This window comes from Oculina patagonica, chromosome 12, assembly GCF_052425735.1.
Source record: "Oculina patagonica isolate OP01 chromosome 12, crgOcupat, whole genome shotgun sequence".
Classification (NCBI taxonomy): Eukaryota; Metazoa; Cnidaria; class Anthozoa; order Scleractinia; family Oculinidae; genus Oculina; species Oculina patagonica.
This window is the reverse complement of record NC_135769.1, coordinates 9434334-9458265: the sequence shown is the minus strand read 5'-3', so window position 1 is coordinate 9458265 and position 23932 is coordinate 9434334. Positions and strand designations below refer to the sequence as shown.

The following is a 23932-nucleotide window of genomic DNA, read 5'->3' as shown; positions in this document are numbered from 1 at the left end:
CAATATATAAACAGCTATACTTACGTGGTAGGTTTTTCGTTGTTGTGCATTGCGTAGTGATTCTTTAAAGTGCGTCTATAGCGGAAACTCATTCCACACAGGTCACAGGAGAATGGCTTTTCTCCAGTGTGAATTAGCATGTGATCCTTGAGGGAATTTTTAGCTGTAAAAGGTCTGTTACACTGCTTACAACTGTAAATGTATCGCTGTTGTCCTGTGTGTATTCGGATATGTTTTACATAATCTGTCTGAGTGGCAAATTCTTTTGGACACTCTTTACACTTGTATGGTTTGTTGCCAGAGTGAATTCGTTGCCAGTGTCTTCTAAGTGTTGATTTTAAACGGAACTTCAGATCACAGTGGTCACATTGATAAGGCTTCTCATCTGTGTAAGCAAAAACGAAATTTCCACATAACTTTGCAAGTTTACTTTTTATTGTCTCTGGTTGTTTACAGCACCCAGGGGTACTCCTTATAATGGTTATAAGGGAAGGCTCCACCTGAAAGGGGTACCTTTTCCATGCTTCAGGTATATAAAAGGGTTGGAACTTAATCACAAGGTAGGGAATTCTGTCAGTAAGGTATTTTAAAAGGCCTTGAATCAAAATATATTTCGAACAGATGCACCTTATAGCTGTGTCATTATAATAAGACTTCCCATTTTAGGTATGTCATGTCATTTAGGTATATGAAAGTGGTGCCTTTTCACAATAAATATGAAAGAGGTTCTGTCAAAATGGTATTATAGAAGGGTAAGGGGTTGGACCTCGGGGTGGAGCCTCCCTGTGTAAAACTTTTTTGAGTAGCCACCTGGGTTACAGCATTGAGCCCAAAAGTGTGACCACTCTTAAATAATTCATATTTTTTCATGGAGTGATGAAATTATTTAATTGGAAAACAAAATCAGCTTTAAGTTGACTTCAGATTGGATTTAATTTGCATGAAAGAATGTGAATAAATTAAAAGTGCACTTTTATTGGACTCCTAAAAACAAGTATAGCCAACCGATAATAAATAAAATAAATAAATAGTGGGACCAGATTTTTTGTCAAATGAATGAGGTGGGCAAGGGTGGACTCATGGGCAATTCATATACCATAAGTGATCTATTTAAATGCCTTGTATCTAAACAAAGCCCCTCTTGAGGTGTCAAGCTTGTATTAGATGCCCCTCTCTAATTAATGCCCCATATGTAATAGATGCCCCTCCCTGATAATCGCCTCAAACATCAAGGAAATGCTCCATAGAGTAAAATAACACAATAGCTGTTATTGCAGTTGAGCCAGCGATAATATATTCTTTTGTTAAAAAGGTATGCGAACGAGGCGAAAGGGTCAATACATCAGTGAACACAATGCAGAATGACCCTTAAGCCTCGTTTGAATGTCAAACCGCTGAGAACTCCAATAACAGCTATTTTAGTTTTTTGCTTGACTTGAACATTGGGGAGGCCAATTAGCCATGTTCGAAACGAGCAGGGGACTGGGTAAAAATATTCAATATCGATTGAATTGAAAAATTGGGCCTGTCATCTGAAAGAGCATCCAAAAATTAGTAACTTAACCACATTTGAGAGTTATTAGTTTAAACGCAAAGGCATGGTACTCTTTTAAAAATCGATGAAATAAGAAAGCTTATACTAAGCTCTCTTATTTTAACGATTTCTAAACGTGAACCATACCTACGTGTTTAAACCAATAACAATCAAATTTTGTAAATAAACTAATTTTTGGATGCTCTTTCAGATGTCAGGGTTCATTTTTCAATTTAATCAATTTTTAAAATTCGTACCCAGTCCCCTGCTCGTTTAGAACATGGCTAATAATGCTAACATGGTTGACCCTGATGCCAATATATGAAGACATCGATACAAACTGCGAATGACATCTATAGGCTTTGCATTTAATAAAAGGGAAGCCTCAAGCCATGCGGCCCATACTGCCGAAGCTTATTCCGGTTTTGGTAGCAATAAGCAGCTAGGAATATTTCTACTCCCCCCTAGAATGGTATGCTAGTCCATTGCAGGGTACCCCCCCCAGCATTATGTCGTCGGTACCCATTTATACACCTGCGTGGAGAGAGGCACTATGAGAGTGAAGTGTCTTGCCCAAGAACACAACACTGTGGTCTCGAACCTGGACCGCTAGTAGGGCAGATTAAAATATTAGTCTTCCAGATATTAGTCTCCTACTCACAAACTCTGTTTCCGATACTACTTGGGGGGGGGATAAGAGCAGATTGTGGGGGAGGCGGAGAGGGTTCTGAGACAGCAGGGGAGAATACTTAGGTGTTTTAATTTTAATTTTCTACTTCTAGCATAAAAAATAAACTAGGTTAAAAAAATGACCTAAAGCTAATTTTGACCTGTAACAGATATGAATGCAAGGATCATAGAACGCTTACCTGTATGGGTTGCTAAGTGCCTCCTTAAACTGTTATGATCAGAACATTCTTTTCCACACTGCGGACAGCACCTTACTTTAGTGCCCAAGTGTTTGCGCATATGCCAATCAAGGTAGCTCTTGAATGCAAAGGTAGCTTTGCAAATGTCACATTCAAAAGGCTTTTTACCGGTGTGGCAAAATTCATGGCGAGCAAAGCTATCACGCCGCACGAAGGCTTTGTTGCAAAGCTCACATTTGTAGGGCTTCTTTGAATGGAGCTTAGCATGATTTTTGATTGTGTTTGGATGGCGAAATGATTTCCCACAAGTGGAACAATGGAAAGGTCGAACGCCAGTATGGGTATCAACATGTTTCTGGAAGAAAAAAGGTTAAAAAAGGTAGGTAGTTAAAGTCTGTGTTTGAGCCCAGTAGCCTAGTAGCCCATCATTGTTTCAGTACCATAAAGCGACTAGGAGTACTTTTACACCCCTCTGGATATGATGCTAGTCCATCACAGGGTTACCCCAGCTTTAAATTTGCTGGTACCCATTTATACACCTGGGTCGAGGTGTTCAAAAGATGGATACCGCTATCCACCGGATAAATCACTATCCAGTAAGATAGCGTGGTATGTTTTGTTAACACTTATCCACTGGATAGCGATTTTTCCAGTGGATAGCGTTATCCACCCTTTGAACAACTGGACCCTGGGTGGAGAGAGGCACTATGATAGTGATATGATAAAGTGTCTTGCCCAAGAACACAAGGCAAGTACCCGGCCAGGGCTCAAACCTGGACTGCTTGATCTGGACTCCAGCCCAGCGCACTAACCATAAGGCCACCGTGCCTCCCGGAAGAAGAAACAAAAAAAAAGAACCAGAATAATTGCCAACAAGGCCGCCAAGACAAGAGGCGAGACTGACTCGAGGGCAGAATCATAGAGCCGCGTGAATTAGCCTTGTTCAAAACGAGCAGGGGACTGGGTACGAATATTCAATATCAATTGGATTGAAAAATTGGGCCTGTCATCTGAAAGAGCATCCCAAAATTATATATTAGTAACTCAACCAAATTTGAGAGTTATTGGTTTAAACGCAAAGGAATGATACTCTTTTAAAAATCGTTAAAATAAGAGAGCTTAGTATGAATTGGAGGGAGCTGTCCCTCCAATCCATACTAAGCTCTCTTATTTTAGCAATTTCTAAAAGTGAACCATACCTATGCGTTTAAACCAATATTAATCAAATTCTGTAAATAAACTAATTTTTGGATGCTCTTTCAGATGACAGGCCCAATTTTTCAATCAAGTTTAATACAGATTTGAAGCTTAATATAGTGATCGGAGAATGGAGTCAAATATTTAGGGTGTGAAAATCTATAGCTCATAGTCAATTTAATTATATATATAAAGCTTCAACTCTGTATTCTAATTTATCTTCAGCTATTTAAGCTAATTTTTATGAATCTTGATTTTAAACATACAGCATGATTGTTGACATTCAACAGTGCTTTATGGAGTCATTTTTGAGTCTAATGCTTGCGTGCGCTTTGCGCATGCGCATTAGACTCTTTGTTATATGAAAAAAAGCTGTTAGCAATCCCAAGGGAATGGTTCGGGATCGATAATCGTTCGCTGTAATGTAGAAAACAATGATCAGCTGCAAGAACGGACTCCGTACGGACACGCACGATTAGTTTCAATTAAAAACAGCCAATCAGCGACACGTGTTCCCACGCATAATTAAAAGTTCTTTCTCAAGTCACGATTATTCAACACTTCAACAGGACGTAATAATTTTCCAGTTAAGACATTTGTAAGCTTTTTGTGAAAATAAATCTTCGTTTTCAGTTCAGTTAAGCACTTGTGTTTTCGTCTTGCTTAAAAAGCAAGACGTCTTTGAGAAAAAATATTTCGACGGCGACTCGCGTTTATTTACACAATGCGACCAAATATTTATTTTGTTTTAAAAAATAGAAAACTTTACCTCGTATTTTGTATTTAAGTCATTCGAATTTTGACCAATTTTTTCTTTACAGTGCAAACAAAAACCTTCAAAAATAAAAGATGTACATGGATAAATGTAAATCAAGTTACGCGACTAAATCAAAATGCGTTTGTTTGGCCGCTTTGCAGTATTACACTGTCCCGGCCTTTGCCATACACTGAAATCGAATTTCATGCTTTTACGACCCTCAGAGATCTTAAGTTCTTCTTACAGCTAGAAAAATCATAAAATGGTTACATTGATATGGAAGTGATGATTCGCGAAATTTGTACATCATGATAAACAGTCTTCGCTCCTGTGTATGGTAGCTCGATAATAATTGCCTAGTTTCCAGCGTTCAAAAGGTCATCATTATATTAACGTGAGCATTTACACCCGTTTTTAGGAAAATCTGTCACTAAGTGCTTACAGTACAATGGAGTAACAGTCACTATTTCAAGTGCTTTTATTGCCAAATCTGTTTCAAGAGTCATCATCAAAATGGTGAAAAATCTGAAAGAAAACGATGTGAAGTTCTTCAACCCTTGTTGTAATGAACATGCTTTTTGTTAATCGTCACGCAATCTTGTCCAAATGTTTTTAAAATCGTTTCTGCTTTTACGGACTATACGGAAGAAGTAACATCAACTCCTGTTCATACTTAAAATTTTGTGAAGCATATAACATTTATGACTGTTTCGTTTTCATCCATAATCATCCACGATGCCCCTAGCTTGCTATAAGCATTTTAAATTAAACTCCCGAACACAAACCTCTAACCAATTTTAACCGGCTTACGAAAACCGCGCAATCTGTATCACTATGCCATACGGCATTAGACTCATGTCACCCTTGGTGACCTATATTTTATTGCTTATTTTTCTTCTCAAATAAGTAATTTAATTCTAATATTATAGGTGCAAAATTCATATAGATCCTAAGATGCAAATATGGCTGCCATCCATAACCCCAAAGAGCCTTTTGGTATTCGCCCAGATACAAGATGAAAGCTAAAAGACATCAATAAATATATTTGTTTTCGGAAATTATGTACCTGTAACTGGCTGGACCACTTAAAACTCTTATCACAGTGTGGACACTTGTGTTGCTTTGTGTTATCACCCTTGCAGTGGTAAAGCTTGTGCCGCTTTAAGCCAGAAGGTGAGCGGAAGTTCCTAAGACACTTGTCACAACTGTTTTTCATTTTCTTTTTAGTTTTGGAGCGAGTGACTGGTGGATTAGTTTCTGGTGGTTGTAGATTTTGTTCATCACTGTAAACACCTTCATTTTCACTCTCTGTTTCTTGTTGTCTTTCATCTGAGTCTTCTTCATTTTGTACAATGTTCATGTCTTCATCTGAGTCTTCATTTCTATTTTCTCTGTTTTGTTCATGGAACTGTTTTTGTGTTCCTTTTAATTCTTCCTCTTGATTTTTATTATCTTCTTCTGTTTCCTCGGCGTTTGCATATCCACCTGATGAAATGAAAATAAAAATTTCTTTAATAAAAATGAGTTACCTCTCATCAAACAAAAAGGTGTCTTTCACATGCAATGGAAAATTACTGAGACAACCCTGAGCAGAGAGAGAGATATGTGAGGAGAGGTATGTGTAGAGGTAAATGGGTACTGATCAGCAATTAAATGCTGAGGGTTAAACTCAGTGATGGACTAGCATCCCATAATCCAGGGCGGTGTAGAAATACTCCAAGCTTTACAGTTGCTTTGAGCTACAGAAACCAGATATTATTAAAGGGTCTTGACAATGCATGTGTGAGCCAGTAAGCCAATGCATGCAAACCAATATTCTGGTTAGCCTAAATGACACATTGGTTAGCCTAAATAGCACTCCGGATAGCCTACAGTTATGTGGATTGCGGTTAGCCTCTGTATTGGGATTTGGGATAATATATAACTGGCATATAATTTTGTCCATGCTCAAAAATATAAGCACTGCGCTGGTAGCCACACGACCGGAGGTGATAGATCTTTCATCTTGACAACATAATATATATAGTTTCACAGAGTGAGACAAAGTTTCAGATTTGCCACTCTTCACTGTCGCCAGTTACAAACAAGAAATAAACACATACTGCTGACAGCCAGTTGTAGAAACAGATTCTCGTCAACTGGAACAGTTAAAATTTCAACTTCTTGTTCAGCAACTTGTTCAGGCTGATCCGGTGATTCTTCCTCTTTACCTAGCAAGTATAACAGAATATTAAAAATAGAAATTTTAAAAATAGTTAATTCATATTGATTTTAATTAATAGTAATGTCTCAAAATCTCAAAACTAAGAGATCATTCTCTCTACATTACACGAGGACTTATTTACTCTAATGTTGGACTTTCAATATAAATTATTTGCTACAGTATAACTGGTCTTTGAAATGATTGTGCATGAGTTAACATATCAAGTGTACTGTCTCTATTTCAAGACAGTTATTAACCAATTGACTCCTGCAGATTTTCCAAAAAACTCATTTTTGAGACGTTTTTGACCTTTTAAGGTCTATTATAAGCTAAAATAGCTCCAAAACACTCAAAACGGCCCTTGAAACACAAAATGTTTTTCACCAGAATCATGTTTAAAAACTTTTTAGCTCGTGCATGCGCACAAATCAAAATTTTGACATGGTTTTTGGACGATAAACCATCCTACCACTTAAGGCTTTTCGTTTTTTTTCCCCTTCGCTTTTCCTTTTTTCTTCTTCCTTTCTTTTTGCTGCAGTGTTTGGCCTTCTACCAGCCTTCTTTCTAGTAGAAGAATTTCTGCAAAAGTGCAAACGAGGCAAGAACTACTTACCATGGACAAGCAAAGGGTGGAAAGGGGAAATTTTTCTCTGAGTTTTTCACTAAAATTTTGAAGTGTTTTGGTGCATATATTTTCAAGCTCCATCAATCTAATCGCGCTGGTTTAGGTATCGTTGGAAAGGTCTTGTTCTGCTTCACAATTTGAGCATAGATGTCGCCTTTCTGGGTTAGGGGTGATGAAATCACAAGCGGGACAAATGCCCGGATCCTTTACGGCCGGTTTAGGCCGGTTCAGGAGTCAATGGGTTAAAAGAGAACTTGTGTCTGCTGTCCACTTTCAAGAGGTGTCTGCCACTAAGATAGATTAAAGTTAGAGACACTTTAGAGTTCAAGTGATTTAAATTATCGGTAAGTGCAGTGCTAACTGCTGCTTTGCTCCTGGTGCTGCACTATTGTTGAGGGGTGTGGCACAAATTTGAGGGTGGGGCTTATTAAGGGGAGGTGCTGTTTAAGTTAATACAGCAGTTTTCAGTGATGCCCATTAAGAATCGGTCAATTGACAGTATTATTTTAGAGGTACACAGAGACTGTAATCCTCCATGATATTCTTCATATTCTCATCACCTTTATACTTGCAATGTATTGGTATTGTTAGGAGAAATAAAATGCTGATCACACTTGGTAATTATAAAATGTTAACAGGTCTGTGATGCGATCATACTCATGTTAGGTATCCCCCCCCCCTACCGTAATGATGTTTTGGCTCTAGCCAAAACATCTCATCAAAACATTAATGATGTTAATTTATTAATGAATTTTAAGGGATAATTTTGCCTAGCCTGAAGAAATCTCACCTTCCATCATATCAGTGTTCTCTTTGTCATCCACTGAGCATTAAAACATCATCAACTAATTACTCCAGGTTCCAACACTGAAGTCAGACTTAACAACCAGAGAGCCCTATGAGTATAGCTTTAGAAACCTGCAGAAGGAAAAGAAACTATTTTGCTACAATTTTTGACTACCTTGCACTTTACTATAGGTTGCTTAAAGTAAAATAACCTGGGAGTCAGGACCAGATTGGTGGAGGGAGGAGGAGGAGTCCTAGCAATTGTTTTCCTGTTTGCACTGCCTGACTGAGCCCACTACAGGTCACATTAACCCAGCCTGGGTACATTATATTGTATGTACCATTGGCTTGCATTAGTGACAGGCTTCTTCCAAGTGTGAAGGTTAAGACTTATTTGCCCCTGGCAAATTATAGCTGTTTCCAATCCACTCGACATTCAAGCAATAAAGGCAGAAATAAAGTTAACAAAAAAATGTAATCATGGGGTCACTAAGAGAAATGAATAAAGTGTGTTGTTTCAAATGATATTCAAAATGTTGCCATGCCATGAGAAAATTTTTATAATTTTTGCACTTATTGCTTGAATTTTGAGCGGAATCCGTCTTAACTTTTTGTAACACAAATGATGAGGAAATTAAGGGACTTTAAACTTGCAAGTTCTGATCATGATGCAAGTGATTTGGAATTGCAACCAAGTTATTTAGAAAGCAGCTCATTGTTCACAATTAACAATATGCCAGCTCTCCTAGATTTTATTCAGTAGTCTCCCTGCAGATACAGACTGAATCTCCCATGGCCGGTCTCCTGTATGGGTCACCAAATCTCCTAGATTCAAACATGTTCAAAGGAATTAGTGCTTGAAATAAGAGTTTCCATGCTTATTTTGGCAGATTTCTGGGGGGGGGGGGATTTTTAAGATATTTGGCATGCGTTTATGGAAGAATTGGCGCAAATGCATTTCAAGAGGCCCTGTTAGGGTAAATTTGGATGGCGATACGGCTCTGAAATGCAAACATGAAGGAGCTGAAATGACGATGGACGTTGAAATGCTCCCATGAAAGTACGACAGCGACAAAGAAAAAAGCAAACTCAACAGTGACATTGACACTTTTTAAGTGGCTTGCAGGCAAAAATTAATAGCCTTTGCAGATTTACCCTTTTATGTTCTTATCTTGCACTCTGTAAAAACCATTCTTGTGCATTGAGCAAATGCAATCTTACGCTCTAACAGTTCATTTTTAGGTAACTACATAATGATCCATCATTCTCAAAATAATTCACTTCATGTTTTCTTTGTACCCGCTCAGAATAAATGAAAACACATCTTTAGCTTTTTCCATTTTTCAAAATTTTCTGGGGGAGCATGCCCCCAGACCCTTCTAGAAGGTGTCTACTTCGGCGTCACAAAAAACAGCTACGTTGTCCCAAATCACAGTCAAGATCTCACTCCTAGCCAACAAATCTAATTGTGAGATCCAAGAACAGGGAATATTGTAGTGACAATTGTAATTACAAGAACGTATTATTTTGTGTTATGCATCCCGGACTCAAATATTTCCAATATTATCAGTGGGTATACTGTCGATTGCATCTACCTGAGAACGCACGCGCTGAAAACATGTTTTCAAATGACGTCAAACGTCAGCGTTTCAGGTGTCAAACTGTGAAGTTTAGCCGACCGAAACGCGAACTTTTGCACTCAAAATACTCACCATAAACACTGAGTACGGGCGAAACTTTACACTAGAAATGATTCAAGTGAACCTGTGTATGCATATCGACACAGATCAGCATCAGTTTCTCAGAAGAAGTTTCTATATCTAATCTTTCCGCCATTTCGAAACCGGAATGTGTTGAATTTTCGGTGCGAAAGTTGCCGTTACGAACTGCTAAACTTCAAAGTTTGACACCTGAAACGCTGACGTTTGACATCATTTGAAAACATGTTTTCAGCGCGTGCGTTCACAGGTAGATGCAATCGACAGTATGGACAAATTCGAAATTCCGACAGCGAGACTGACCTTTTAAAATTGCGACATGAAAAGGTTTGTAATTCAGATGGGGGTCATAAAGCCCCCTGCTAACAGGGCCTCTCTAAAGAGAATCTGGTTCCACATCACTGGATATGTTTTTTTCTTCTGGTGAGAACACAACAATACCGATCACATTCGGCGCCCTTCGATGGGCGTGCAGTGCTATAAAAGCACATGCGATTCCAGAGAATATTGATGTTATTGATCACAAAACGGGTCACACAATTTTAAAACAAGCAAAGGAAAGAAGAAACATTATGACAGACATTGAAACAGTATAAAATATTGTTAGCTTTTACATTCACCGTACAAGCTATTTATAAGCTTAAGCTTACTGATCTGATCGACAGATGTTGTGCTGCAAGAGAGCGAGCAAGTAAGCTTGAACTTACTACAAGTGTAATTCCTCACCAAATTCGCTTTGTGTGGTGAACGTCTTGCCTTTGTACAAATGCAATCAATTTCTGTCGACTCGTGTCAGTAAAATCTATTCAACTCTCCCAAACGGCTGTTCTTCTTCTGGCTTGTGGACAGTACACTGATGGCAAAGAATGAAAGGATCGATTTCAGCGGCCGAGACAATCTGGGAACTACTATACAGTACTATTGCGTGACATGTAACTAGAACGTAAACTATCGCACCACTTTGGTTTCCAGAGCCGGCGTGTGTAAAAAGTTCAGAATCTGGGCGCTTTCCTGATTGGTTCAAGAGAAACATCACAGAGAAAGAGTGGAGCGCTGATTGGCTGTAATTAGTAAGTATGACTTCCGGCAGCACACATTGCTTTCAAACCTAATTCAAAATGGCTTTCATAATGGAGACTTAAAGAAGTAATGAGAATTCTGATATTGAACAGTGGCGGAGTTTAAAGGTTAAGGGTCATGATGACTGTAAGGGAAGCTTAATTTAATCGCAACGAGACCAGAAAACAACAGGTATGATCAGGTTCTACTGTAGTTTATTATTATAAAAAAATATGATTATAATATTTTTGTTCTGTATAAGTTGGACATACACTCTGATTGGGGGCTACGTGCTATGAACCGTTATAAACTTGAAAACTTAGTCTTATTCTGCATGTTGCAAAAAACCTATTAAAGATTTGGAATGTACAATACTTGTTATAGCAATATTTATAATGTTTACAAAATTGTTTTTACAGCTAATAGCTCTCCGCGTCACACACTCTTAGCTACTCTTTTCAATTGGTGACGAAACGCAATCTATCACTACCCCGTGTGGTGGTCTCTTCCGCAGCCCTTATTTGGCTCGTCACGTGGAAGAAGCGTTACGTGACTACTTAAAGAAGCTACTGTTTTAAGTATTCGTTATTCCTGATCATGTTTACCTCTATTTATAACATCTTGAATTGATATCATAATCACTGGTGTAAAAAGCCAAATAAGTGAAAATCCTAAATGCTCTGAAAACAGTCAGCTACAATGCAATTATTATTGCCAGAAAATAGCACTTTCTCACGAGGTGAATTTTCCCCTCGATCTATGAATACCGGTATTATGATTAGTATACAGGAAATAACTGTTCCTTGTCTTATTTCACAAAACACGCCAATCAATAATAATTTCAACATGATTTGATATAAAAACGTTGTAGAAACAGAGAAGTTCTGGATACAAGATTTGTCTCCACCTTTGCAAGTAATTCATTGAATTGGACAGAGAAGTTTCTAATGCTACATCACACTCGTTTTGTGAAAAATGTACCACCCAGCTACTTTTCACTTTTAACGTTCGACAATGTTATTTTTCACATTTTGCCAGTTACTTTAGCACATATATTTTTCTCGCTTTGTAATCTGAAACCAAAATGCGACCATCTGGTGTTGTAGCTATGTATCTTGGTTCTTGTAGTCCAGTTACAGTTTTGCCAGTAAAACAACCTTCCACTGTAAACTGCTGAATGCGACCATTGCCCAAGTCACATACAAGAAGATTCTGACGATTGCCATATTTCTCAACACACAAACCCCAAGGATAGGACAACTGTCCGTCAGCCTTGCCTTTTTCTCCAATCTTGTACAAAAACGTCCCTGAACTGTCAAAGACTTTCAAACAGCCGTTCCAGTAGTCAGATACAATGAACATGTTTTTATGATAAATGCATCCAGTGGGTAGGTTAAGCTTCCCTGTGCCGCTATCTCCAAATTCAAACACAGGTTCACCATCCTTTGTTAACACCTGGATTCTGTTGTTATTGTAGTCGGCTACAACAACGTGTCCTTCACCATCCATACAAACGCTTTCGGGATTTTGAAACTCGCCCTCTCCTGTCCCTTGCTTTCCAAAGCTTTTCACAAAGTTCCCTGCCTGTACATTGAATTGTTGAATGCGGTGATTACAGTCATCTGCCACCAGAATCTCGTCATTATTCAGGTATGTGACGCCAGCTGGTTCGTTAAACTGTCCAGAATTCTTTCCATAGCAGCCAAGTTTTCGCACAAACTTTCCTTCCTTGTCAAATATTAGGACACAGTTCTGTGCGCGGTCAGCTACAGCGATCAGTCCTTTACTGTTAACAGCAATCCCATGTGGCCATTGAGGAATTTCTCCTTTTAAATCTAACTCGCCCACAACATCAAGCCGTCGTTCCTTCACCTGGACAGTGAAAGGACTGTTAGCAAGTTTGTCGCCATTTATCTTTACTGTGATGTTGTAGGTGCCTGGTACTTTTGGTATAAATTTCACCTGGAAATTTCCATCTTCTTTTTCACAAACAATCAAACTGTCCACTTTGTCTGCGGGTTCAACGAGCACTTCAACGTGAAATTTACTTTGAGCTTCACGCGTCAGTTTTTCTTCGGATAGTTTGGGACAGACAAGGAACTCTGCTTCTAAGCCAGCCTGGAAATTTTCAGTCAGTCCTTCTACTGAAGACAGACGTAAATCACTGGTTTCCATGAAACCCAGGCTTAAACTCTCAGGTGCAATAGTCGAGACAAACTTCACAAATGAACTAACCGGAACTGCTGGGACTGGGGTCTTGTTAAGATCTTCAAATCGCTGTTCCAAATTCTTGTTGCTTTGCATAATATCCAGGCTTGAGCTTCCTTGAACCAGGTTATCGGCAAACTCAACTGCTTGGTCAATTCGCTTGGTCGAGGACTGTACTTGTTCCTTGGCACCGTCTAATTTCTCCGTTCTCGATCCGCGTGTATTCTTGAGGGCGGTAATGGTCTCCTGCTCGAGTTCTCGAATCTTAGCGATCATTTGTTCGGCTGCTTCGGAAACTTCACGTATAGCGGTGTTGACATTATCTTCCAGCTTGGACGCTGTTTCTTCAAGTTGACGTATCACATCACTGTAAACTTTTCTCTTTTCTTTCAGCAACTCGACGCCCGCCATGATCTTGGCTTTCTCGCCATCAGCTGCTTCTTCAAGCGGGTCAACTTCGTGAGTCTTGTGTTTTGTGTTTATACAAACTTGACAAACACAAGTTTGACAATCAACACAGAAAAACTTCGTTACCTCTCTCTCGTGGTACTTCTGAGAGCAAAAGGACTTTCGCTTTAACAAGGCCTCGTAGTCTTGTGCTTGAAACTGTTTAACTGGCGTGACTTTGTGTCCTTCAAACGCCGCGGCAGCAGTTTGGAACACTTCATGTGCATTAACGCAGTCAGGGCACAACAATTTTTCGCAATCAAAGCAGTAGCTGATCTCAGCGCTCTTTTTCTTGCAAGTACCGCAACTGATCTCACTTCCATCGCCAATTTGTCGAACAGCGAGAAGACTCAACAAACTGTTGTGCAGAAAACTGGTCGGCAAATTATCAAAACGATTTCCTTCAGGGATGCCAATCTCTTCCTGACAGTCAGGGCAACGATATTTGCCTTGTCTTTGGCTGGTTAATGCGTGTTTCTTCAAGCACTCAAGGCAGAAGGTATGAAGACAAGTTATTGTCTTGGGTTTGGTGTAAGTATCCAAACAGATCGAACAAGTAACTTGTTTTTTGAGGTTTTTCAGGAGAGACTCCATCGTAAATCTACAGATTGCGAAACGACAGCGAAATCGAACACACCCATCTATTGTGTTTTTGATTCCGAGAAACTTTATCCCGAATAAATATAATCTTCTTTATACTTCTACAGTCTTGTGGATGCCTTGCGTGATAAGCCAAGTCACGCTATGAAAGGTTTCAATTGTGGTCACGGGTGGTGAAACCAGTAGAGTACAAATAACGCGCGAAAAAGAAGTTTTTTAGTTTTCCTTTTGTCTTGATCGTGCTAGAGCAACAAGCACGGTTCCATCTAATTTTAGGATTTCGGAAAAGAAAAATGTTGGATAATTAATCTCTTATTAGATATAAGTACAGCTGCATATTTTTACTACTCGTCAGTTGTTTTCGATACACCCCACTGGATGCTGCGGAAAGATATAAGAAATAGTTCCTTCCTATGTCTAGACGATGGAGAGCCTCTGTCTCTCCTTTTTTCTCGTCCACATCCTATAAGTAGTACCAAACCAGCTGAGCAACCCGGCCAGAATCACTGAGGGTGACTCTCTCAACACCAGCGGGATTGGTCATCCTAGTCATCCCTAGCCAATGTACACTGCTTACCCCACCCCTCTGTAAAACAAGGATTGGGGACCGAACACGTTCGCCATATTGTTTTTCAGGATTGGAGTCGGGAGTGTGTGTGTTGGGGTGGGAAGGGTGGGGGAGATGAACACGGCGTATTAAGGCCATATACCAGAAATCGACATGCCCTTTCCTTTCCAGACGATTGCAGGGTTACTCGAGAAATTTTTATACGAGGCTCCGCACCGAGGTCCAGACAGTTACCCTTCTTTACACCATATTTGACAGAAAAGGTAAGCCTTTCAAACACCTTCCATCTTCAGAAGACTATTGCCACGTCGATTATAAACTATCATCCCGGCTACGTGCAATTTTTGACTTGAAAACGTCCACAGGCCAAGTTACTGAGAGTGATTACATTTGGCGCCTTTGGGTGCTGACTGAAACCTTATGCACATGTGAAATATCAGTAGGTTTGACCAGGTACAACAAATAATATCGATGTTATAAATTATTTTTACGAGCTACACAATCTGAAAAAGGAACGTAGTAATAGCAATAACTTACTATTGAACAGTGTTTGTAACTTCGTATTGAGACAAATATGCACACTAGTAAAAGTGAATTTTGTTTTATTTTTTTTTTTAAAGTGAAAATTTTTTATTGAATTTTTGTTTTGAGAACAGCAGACACGTAAAGATTTTAAGAAAAACGACAATTTTTTTAAGTTTCAAAGACATGTTTCGACAGAGCATCTGTCACCTTCAGTTGAATTGTTTACAAAGCACAGTGAGTTGAATAATAAGTAGGAAAAAAAATGCTAATTAAGACAAGTATTAACAACAGAACGTGAAAATGTGTGAATTAGAAGGATAATTTTAGATTTACATGGTGTAATAATGTTAAATGAAATGCCAAATCAAACTCCACATGACTTTAAGTCTTACAGCAAGGTGCCCAAATGTGTGACCACTTTTAATTTATTCACATTCTTTCGTGCAGATTTAATCCCATCAGAAGTCAACTGCAAGCTATCCACGGCTTTTGATTGGATTAAATCTGCACGAAAGAATGTGAATAAATTAAAAGTGGTCACACATTTGGGCACCTTGCTGTAAAGAGTGCCCCTTAATTGAAAGATTCTTTTTAATTTTTTTCTCTCTTAACAAAGTCTACTACAGTACTCCACTGATACACCCTTCAAGAAGAAACGAGTTTAAATTAAGGACAAGGAAGCAGTCACATCATCTCCACACTCAACAATTGCTTCTGTTACTAACTCAACATCAGACTGTTCCATTCCATCTTTGTTTTCGTCCTTTTTGTTCTTTCTTTTCCTTGTGATCTTTTTCTTCTGCTGTTTGTTTGGTGCTTTACGGCACCAATTTTTCTTGAGGTGTAATGTGACATTACTGCGTTGATTATATCTGCGTCCACAATATGGACAGGAGAAAGGTTTTTCTCCTGAGTGGATAAGCTGGTGACGTTTCAGGTTTGATGTTGATGAAAAACCTTTGTTGCAAGTTGGGCATCTACACGGAAATGAATCAATGGATAAATAATATTGTAATTACCACAATAAAATAGGACTCCCTTCCTGAAAAAAGGTAAGCCTCACAAATCTCAGAACCAAAAACCCTTGCAGTTTTTCAAAACCTTCTCCAAAAAATAATAGGGGAGGTCTCGAGAAGATTTTGAGTCGGAAGGCACCGCCCCTAGGACCAAACCCTAACCCCCTTTATCTACCACTGTTGACAGCAGGAAAGCTGATACTTCATAGGCCTTCAATTGACTATAATGGTAGCTCTTTTACTTACCTACAGAAAAGATTCTGCACTTTTTACTTGCGATAAAAAACAGCTTTAACCCTTTTGCGCATTTAAGGCGCTATTTTGAGACGCGGTCATTGAACCACATGTGACATCATCAATTTGCCCCTCAGTGGATTTTTGTGATGAGCAGCTGATACAGCTAGGATTGACCTTTCCACAGCATTGTTCATTTTGTATATCGGTTGCATTCTGACAGAGCTAATCCAATTATAACAGATCCGTTTTTGGTGCAAAATCGGTGCTTAAACACGCCAATACACCTGTAATTGATCAAGGTTCCCTTTTCAGGTTTTTCCAATGATTATGACAAAACTTTTTCGGCCAGAAGAAAGGATGTGAAAAGTAGAAAGGAACGAAAATAAGAAAGCCGATTAAACGGAAGAAAAAGGAGCAAGAAAAATAAAAATCGGAACGGTTCCGCAAAAAAAATGCAAGTCCAAAGTTTGGCTTATGCGCGTGCACCAAAGTAAAATATTGTGCATTTAACATGGAATCTTTATGAAAATGTTGCTGCAGTGTGAAAAAGTGCTTTTCTAACAAAGTTTAGGGAAATTCAGGATCATAGCACCAAAAGTTCAGTTTAACGATTAAAAAAACATGTTCTTTGAGAAAATTCAGGAGTGAATGGGTTAATAGCTATACAACAGTTTTCCCTACCCTTTCCTATACTCCAGCTTATAAAATCCCCATCCCAGGGTCGTAACCAGGTATATGGGATCAGGGGTCATAGCCTCGAGATCGGGATCATGGACCCGGGATCCCGGGTCACAAGTCAAAACATGTCATGGGATCCGGATTGGCCAATCAAGTAGGATCAGAAGGGAATCAGGGATCAAAAGTTGCCACATTTTAGGGATCAGGAATCAAAATTTAGAGCTAAAATTTGGGATCAGCGATGAAAAAATATACCTGGTTACGACCCTACCATCCATTAATACATAGTGCCATCCAGACTTCAAACCCTTTTTTCTTTGAAACTCCCAATAACTTGAATCAAAAGTTGTTTCCCTTCCTTCAGTTAAGCACTGTAAATTTAGCCCTGATTTCTCAACTACCCAAATTTTTTAACCAATTTTTGTTTCCCTCAGAGGTCACTAACCATGAGGCCTCGTGCCTCCCTCCCTCCCCCCGCTTTTTTGCTAGTGCCTCCCCATAAAGTCCCCTCCCACTATTCATTAGACCACTGCAGCTCTAACGAAAATGTTAAATAAAGTTATATACAGCTATACTTACGTAGTAGGTTTTTCATTAGTGTGAATTGCGTAGTGATTCTTTAAAGTCCGTCTATAGCGGAAGCTCATCCCACACATGTCACAGGAGAAAGGCTTTTCTCCAGTGTGAATTAACATGTGAACCCTGAGTGAATTTTTAGCTGTAAAAGCTCTGTTGCATTGCTTACAACTGTAAATGTACTGCGTTTGTTCTGTGTGTGTTCGGATGTGTTTTATTAAATCTGTCGGAATGGCAAATTCCTTTGGACACTCTTTACACTTGTATGGTTTGTTGCCAGAGTGAATTCTCTGCCAGTGTCTTCTTAGTGTTGATTTTAAACGGCACTTCAGATCACAGTGGTCACATTGATAAGGCTTTTCATCTATGTAAGAAAAAACAAAATTTCCACATAACTTTGAAAGTTTACTTTTTATTGTCTCTGGTTGTTTACAGCATCCAGGGGTACCCCCTATAATAGCCAATATGGGGAGGCTCCGCCCAAATGGGGTACCTTTTTCATGCTTCAGGTATATACAAGGGTAGGAACTGAATCACAAGCTTAGGTATATGAAAGGAAGGGAAATCTTTCATTAAGGTATTTAAAAAGCCTTGAATTAAAATATATTTGGAACAGATGCACCTTATGACCATGTCATTTTAATTTATGAAATGCTACATGTACATGACAATAATACTTCCCATTTTAGGTATGTCATGTCATTTAAGTATATAAAAGAGATCTAATAAATGCTTGGTATCTGTATAATAAACACCCTCTTGAGGTGTTAAGATTGTATTAGACGTCCCTCTCTAATAAACGCCCCATGTCTAATAGATGCCCCTCCTGATAATCTGTTTTCTATCATATTCTGTGATCATCTACATGTCTTATTTGTATTGTCAACACTGTTACAGTCACACTGACAAAAATGCTTCAAATCTATTTTTAAAAACACCCCTGCCTGTACCCCTAAAATTTGAGTGTTGTTGGCGTTAGGCATTATCAGTCGATAATAAAATCTGCGATCTGTTAAATCAGGCTCCACAGGTTCGGATTTCATATTCTTATGCTCACTGTTAGGTCAAATCTTGTACCCTCCCTCCCTGCCATGGGGGTCAATTTATCCTGTCAATAAATTTTGTTTCTGGTCCAAACGTTGTCAGTGTCTTTCCTCTCATGCAAGCTTTGAGCATTTTGTAAATAATTTAATACATGTAGATGCCCAGGTGTTTATTAGATCATTTATGGTAGTAGACTTAACAGGGGGAAGCTTCAAGTACATAATTATGAATGCAGCGATCACATGCAGTACTGCACTAACCCTTCCATTTTTATGGAAGGGTAAAGACAAAGTAACCAGGGTATCTGCGATAAATAACTATGAGGAAGGAGGAATCAAAATGGTTGATATTGAAAGCACGATCAAATCTCTCCGCCTCTCCTGGATGAAAAGAATCTTTAATGATAATTCCGGCACATGGAAGAAATATTTAGAATATCTTCTAACGAAGGAAGGTGGCTTCTATCTTTTCAATTGCAACTATAACATTAAAGATTTAACTATAAATTCTCAATTCTATAGAGAACTATTGAAGTGGTGGTCTGAATTTCGCACAGAAAATGCAGCTGACACCAATTGGAAAAACTTAATTTGGAATAACCACGAAATAAGAATAAACAACAAACCAGTTTTCTATAAAAGGTACTTTAATTATGGAATTCGGACCGTGGAAGATCTGCGCTTTGATCTTGACAATATTGATTCCTATGAATTACTTGCGAAACATATAGAGAAGACGAACTTTCTGGAATGGACTGGTCTACGCCATTCTGTACCGACCAATTTAAGAAATACCAATTTTGTTCCAGATTACGCAGAACTGAATCCATCTTTTAAGATTGACGGCTGCCTTTTCGATGTTACTAAAAAGAAATCAAAGGATTACTACTCTCTTTTTGTCCGTAAAAAGGCACGCTTTCCTAATATTGCACAAAAACTTAAGTGTGAATTTAATTTATCCGATGAAGCATTGAAAAAAGCATTTTTTCTTCGTCATTCAGTTGCTTTTGAGCCATATGTCAAGGCCTTTCAGTTTAAGGTATTAAACTCGATACTTTATACAAATTCAAAATTACATAAAATCGGTTACATTGAAGATGATCTGTGTTCTTTCTGCAAACGGGAATCAGAGACAATACAACATTTCTTTTTTAACTGTTCCTACTCAATTTCCTTTTGGAAGGATTTTGAATCATATTACTTAACTTTGACAAAGCAACAAATACATCTCAATTTGAAAGATGTTGTAGTCGGTGTTCTAACTCCGGAACGTCCCTTACTAAATTATCTATTACTTGTAGGAAAAATTTACTTATGGGGTTGCAGAAGAAACAATGAACTTCCGAATATAAGAGGTTATAAATTAAAAGTAGCATTAAAGTATGAAACAGAGAAATACATTTGTACTAAAAATAATACATTAGATTTATTAAAGAAGAAATGGGATATGTAATTGCTAAGTTGTTAACTTAGATATACATTGTATAAGGCTCAAACAGGTGTAACTTTGCTATTGAAATTCTTGTATGTAATTGTGTGATTGTGTGATGAGTGAGCGAGCGAGTGGGTAAGTAGGTTTAAGATTTAATGTAAAAACTCGTAATGTTGTTAAGTATTGTTAGTGGTATAAGTAGTAGCTTGTATTGTAAATAGTGTATGTAACTATGTGTTATGCAAATAAAAATTATTCAAAAAAAAAAATTTAAAAAAAAAAAAAAAGTACTGCACTAACCTGTATATGGGTTGCTAAGGGCCTTCTTAAACTGTTATGATGAGAACATTCTCTTCCACACTTCGGACAGCACCTTACTTTAATTAGTGTCCAAGTGTTTGCGCATATGCCAATCAAGCTAGTAGTTCTTGACTGCAAAGGTAGCTTTACAAAAATCACATTCAAAAGGCTAATTTTACCTGTGTGGCATTCATGGTGAGCAAAGCTATCACGCTGCCAGAAGACTTTGTTGCAAAGCTCACATTTGTAGGGCTTCTTTGAATGGAGCCGAACATGATTCTTTACTGTGTTTGGATGGCGAAATGATTTCCCACAAGTGGAACAATGAAAAGGTCGAACACCAGTATGTGACTCAGCATGTTTCTGGAAAAAAAAAAAACACCCGTATAATAATTACTAATAAGGGACGGACCATAATTTTTTGGAAGGGGGGGGGGGGGGGGAGAAAAATATTGAAAAAAAAAATGTTTGCAGGGCCTGGAGAGACAAAATGAATTGTTTGCAAAAACAATATGTATAACAAAAAATAGTAAGAATTTCGAAAAAAAAAATGTTTGCAGAGGTGCATAAACTAAAAAAAAAAATTAGCAGAGAAAAATTTTTCATCCCCCCCCAACCCCCCCCCCCTTCCAAGAAAATAATGGTCCATCCCTAAAGGGCCACAGGTCAGGGCTGACATACCCCATGTGATAGGTAAAGCCTCGAGCCAAGTGGCACATACTTGCCGAAATTTATCAGAGCGGTTTCTGTAGCATTAAGCGGCTAGTAGTATTACTACCCCCGTTGGATGAAATGCTAGTCCATCACAGGGTTACCCCCCAGCATTATTTCACTGGTACCCATTTATACAACTGGTGGAAAGAGGCACTGTCGCCCAAGAGCACCATTAGCCCACGCGTGCACCTCCCTAAATTTTAAATTCTGCCATTCTGAACCTTAAAGTTTTGGTTTCAACCGGAGTGCAATTTAGCCTTGCCAAAGTGCTATTTAGCCTTACCAAAGTGCTATTTAGCCTTACCAAAGTGCTATTTAGCCTTACCAAAGTGCTATTTAGCCTTACCACAGTGCTATTTAGCCTTACCAAAGTACTATTTAGCCTTACCAAAGTGCTATTTAGCCTTACCACAGTGCTATTTAGCCTTACCAAAGTGCTATTTAGCCTTACCAAAGTACTATTTAGCCTTACCAAAGTGCTATTTAGCCTTACCAAAGTACTATTTAGCCTTACCAAAGTGCTATTTAGCCTTACTAAAGTGCTATTTAGCCTTACCAAAGTGCTATTTAGCCTTACCAAAGTGCTATTTAGCCTTACCAAAGTGCTATTTAGCCTTACCAAAGTGCTATTTAGCCTTACCAAAGTACTATTTAGCCTTACCAAAGTGCTATTTAGCCTTACCAAAGTGCTATTTAGCCTTACTAAAGTGCTATTTAGCCTTACCAAAGTGCTATTTAGCCTTACCAAAGTGCTATTTAGCCTTACCAAAGTGCTATTTAGCCTTACCAAAGTGCTATTTAGCCTTACCAAAGTGCTATTTAGCCTTACCAAAGTGCTATTTAGCCTTACCAAAGTGCTATTTAGCCTTACCAAAGTGCTATTTAGCCTTACCAAAGTGCTATTTAGCCTTACCAAAGTGCTATTTAGCCTTACCAAAGTGCTATTTAGCCTTACCAAAGTGCTATTTAGCCTTACCAAAGTGCTATTTAGCCTTACCAAAGTACTATTTAGCCTTACCAAAGTGCTATTTAGCCTTACCAAAGTGCTATTTAGCCTTACTAAAGTGCTATTTAGCCTAACCGGAATGAATTGCTCCCCAAGCATCCTCCCACTTTGTGATGACCTTAGCCCAAAATTTATACAAGATGAGCTCGTTTTCTTAAATAAAAATAATAACTTAATATTTCTAGTGCGCAAATCATACATGCAAATATGCTCAAATGCGCATTACAAATTAAAAAAAAAACTAAAGATTTCGTTAAAAAAATACTTAAATGCTTTCAACATGCAGTCTTCAATCTGTTAAAAAGCTAAAAAGGTATATAAAAATTTAAATATTTAACAAGTAAACAAGTAAGTAAATATCAAGTAAGTATACTAACATAAAATCTAATTAAAAGGCAAAGCTATTGTAAAAAGGTGGGTCTTTAATAATAATTTAAATCTATTAATATTTCTCTGGAAATTATGTATGTACCTGTAACTGGCTGAGCCACACAAAACTCTTATCACAGTGTGGACACTTGTGTTGCTTTGTGTTATCACCCTTGCAGTGGTAAAGCTTGTGCCGCTTTAAGCCAGAAGGTGAGCGAAAGTTCCTAAGACACTTGTCACAACTGTTTTTCATTTTCTTTTTAGATTTGGAGCGAGTGACTGGTGGATCAGTTTCTGGTGGTTGTAGATTTTGTTCATCACTGTTAACACCTTCATTTTCACTCTCTGTTTTCTCTTCAAACGAGTCTTCTTCATTTTGTTCAACAATGTTCACGCCTTCTTCAGTTTCACATTCATTCTCGGTTTCTTCCTGTCTCGCATCTTCCTCTTCATTTTGTTCTTCTCTGTTTTGAAACTGTTTTTGTGTTTCTTCTAATTCTTCCTCTCGATCTTCATTATCTTCTTCTGTTTCCTCAACATTTACATATCCACCTGATTAAACAAAAAATAAACATTTTGTTAAATAAAAAAAGTACTCAGAATTACCTTTTGATCAAACAAAAAGGTTAATCATTCACATCACATGCAATGCAAAATTTCTGGCTAGAGACACTCTTGGGCAGAGAGAGATAAAAAGTATATACGTATTCGAGTATATGTGTAGGGGTTAAATGGGTACACTACCAGTAAAGAATTGCTGAGGGTTTCATGTAACTCCTTAGTTTAATTAGCATCCTGGGATGTGGGAGCCGGGGGGGGGGGGGGCTTAAGCCCCCCAGAATTTCCTAAAAAATAAAGACTTTCTAAGAGAAGAGTATTTTAAGACCCCACTTCAAGAATAAGTCACAAGTCAGCCCCATCCCCAACTTGGAAAATTGCTCCGCCGTCCATGGTCTAGGGGGGGGGGGGGGGTGTAGTATACTCCTAGTCACTTAATTTAACAGATATTAGAGAAAGCACTGGCTTGGTAAGCCATCGCAGCCATACACAGGTGTCCGTAGAAGTTTTTTTTTCACAGACGAAGTTTCAAATTTGACACTCTTCACCGATATCATTTTAAACAACAAATAAACACATACTATTGACAGCCAGTTGTAGAAAGAGATTCTCATCAACTGGAACAGTTAAAATTTCAACTTCTTGTTCAGCAACTGAAGCATTTTCGGGCTGAACCAGAGATTCTTCCTCTTTACCTAAACATAAACAGAATATTAGTTATATTTTTAACACTATTCACTATTTACCTACTAGAAGGTGGTTTTCCATTTTAATAAATTAAGGTCATTGCCCCGAAATAAAACTGAACATAGATTTTTAACCAAACTTCGCCTACTGGTTTATTACTTCAAGGGAACTTAAATTTTGAAATAAAAAAGGGGGGTCACCAGATTCGTTTAGGAGCAGG

At 38.3% G+C, this 23932-nt stretch overlaps 3 protein-coding genes across 9 annotated transcripts in view; all 3 read right to left on the bottom strand.

The window, feature by feature from the left end:
- LOC144631574 (uncharacterized) overlaps positions 1 to 23932 on the bottom strand; it is a 44020-nt gene that overhangs the window by 2372 nt on the left and 17716 nt on the right. For 3 of the 5 annotated variants that reach the window (XM_078490023.1, XM_078490024.1, XM_078490025.1), the window contains exons 2-6: positions 7976 to 8103; positions 6460 to 6567; positions 5424 to 5842; positions 2404 to 2758; positions 25 to 385 (exon numbers count right to left, since the gene is read on the bottom strand). In XM_078490023.1, the coding sequence (XP_078346149.1) occupies positions 25 to 385; positions 2404 to 2758; positions 5424 to 5842; positions 6460 to 6567; positions 7976 to 7985 (1253 nt within the window). In that variant the 5' untranslated portion in view covers positions 7986 to 8103. Of the gene's footprint in view, positions 1 to 24; positions 386 to 2403; positions 2759 to 5423; positions 5843 to 6459; positions 6568 to 7975; positions 8104 to 10415; positions 10818 to 23932 lie in introns of those variants that run through there. The other 2 variants (XM_078490022.1, XM_078490026.1) reach the window with 2 other exon arrangements.
- Positions 10947 to 14057, bottom strand: LOC144631571 (E3 ubiquitin-protein ligase TRIM45-like). The gene has a single exon (XM_078490019.1). The coding sequence runs from the start codon at positions 13995 to 13997 to the stop codon at positions 11787 to 11789; it is 2211 nt and encodes a 736-aa protein (XP_078346145.1). The 5' UTR covers positions 13998 to 14057; the 3' UTR covers positions 10947 to 11786.
- LOC144631576 (uncharacterized) overlaps positions 15183 to 23932 on the bottom strand; it is a 54605-nt gene continuing 45855 nt past the window's right edge. Inside the window, exons 3-7 of one of the 3 annotated variants that reach the window (XM_078490028.1) lie at positions 23607 to 23720; positions 22571 to 23019; positions 20558 to 20741; positions 17607 to 17967; positions 15184 to 16073 (exon numbers count right to left, since the gene is read on the bottom strand). In XM_078490028.1, coding sequence (XP_078346154.1) covers positions 15758 to 16073; positions 17607 to 17967; positions 20558 to 20741; positions 22571 to 23019; positions 23607 to 23720 — 1424 coding nt within the window. In that variant the 3' untranslated portion in view covers positions 15184 to 15757. Of the gene's footprint in view, positions 16074 to 17606; positions 17968 to 20557; positions 20742 to 22570; positions 23020 to 23606; positions 23721 to 23932 lie in introns of all 3 variants that reach the window. The other 2 variants (XM_078490029.1, XM_078490030.1) reach the window with 2 other exon arrangements.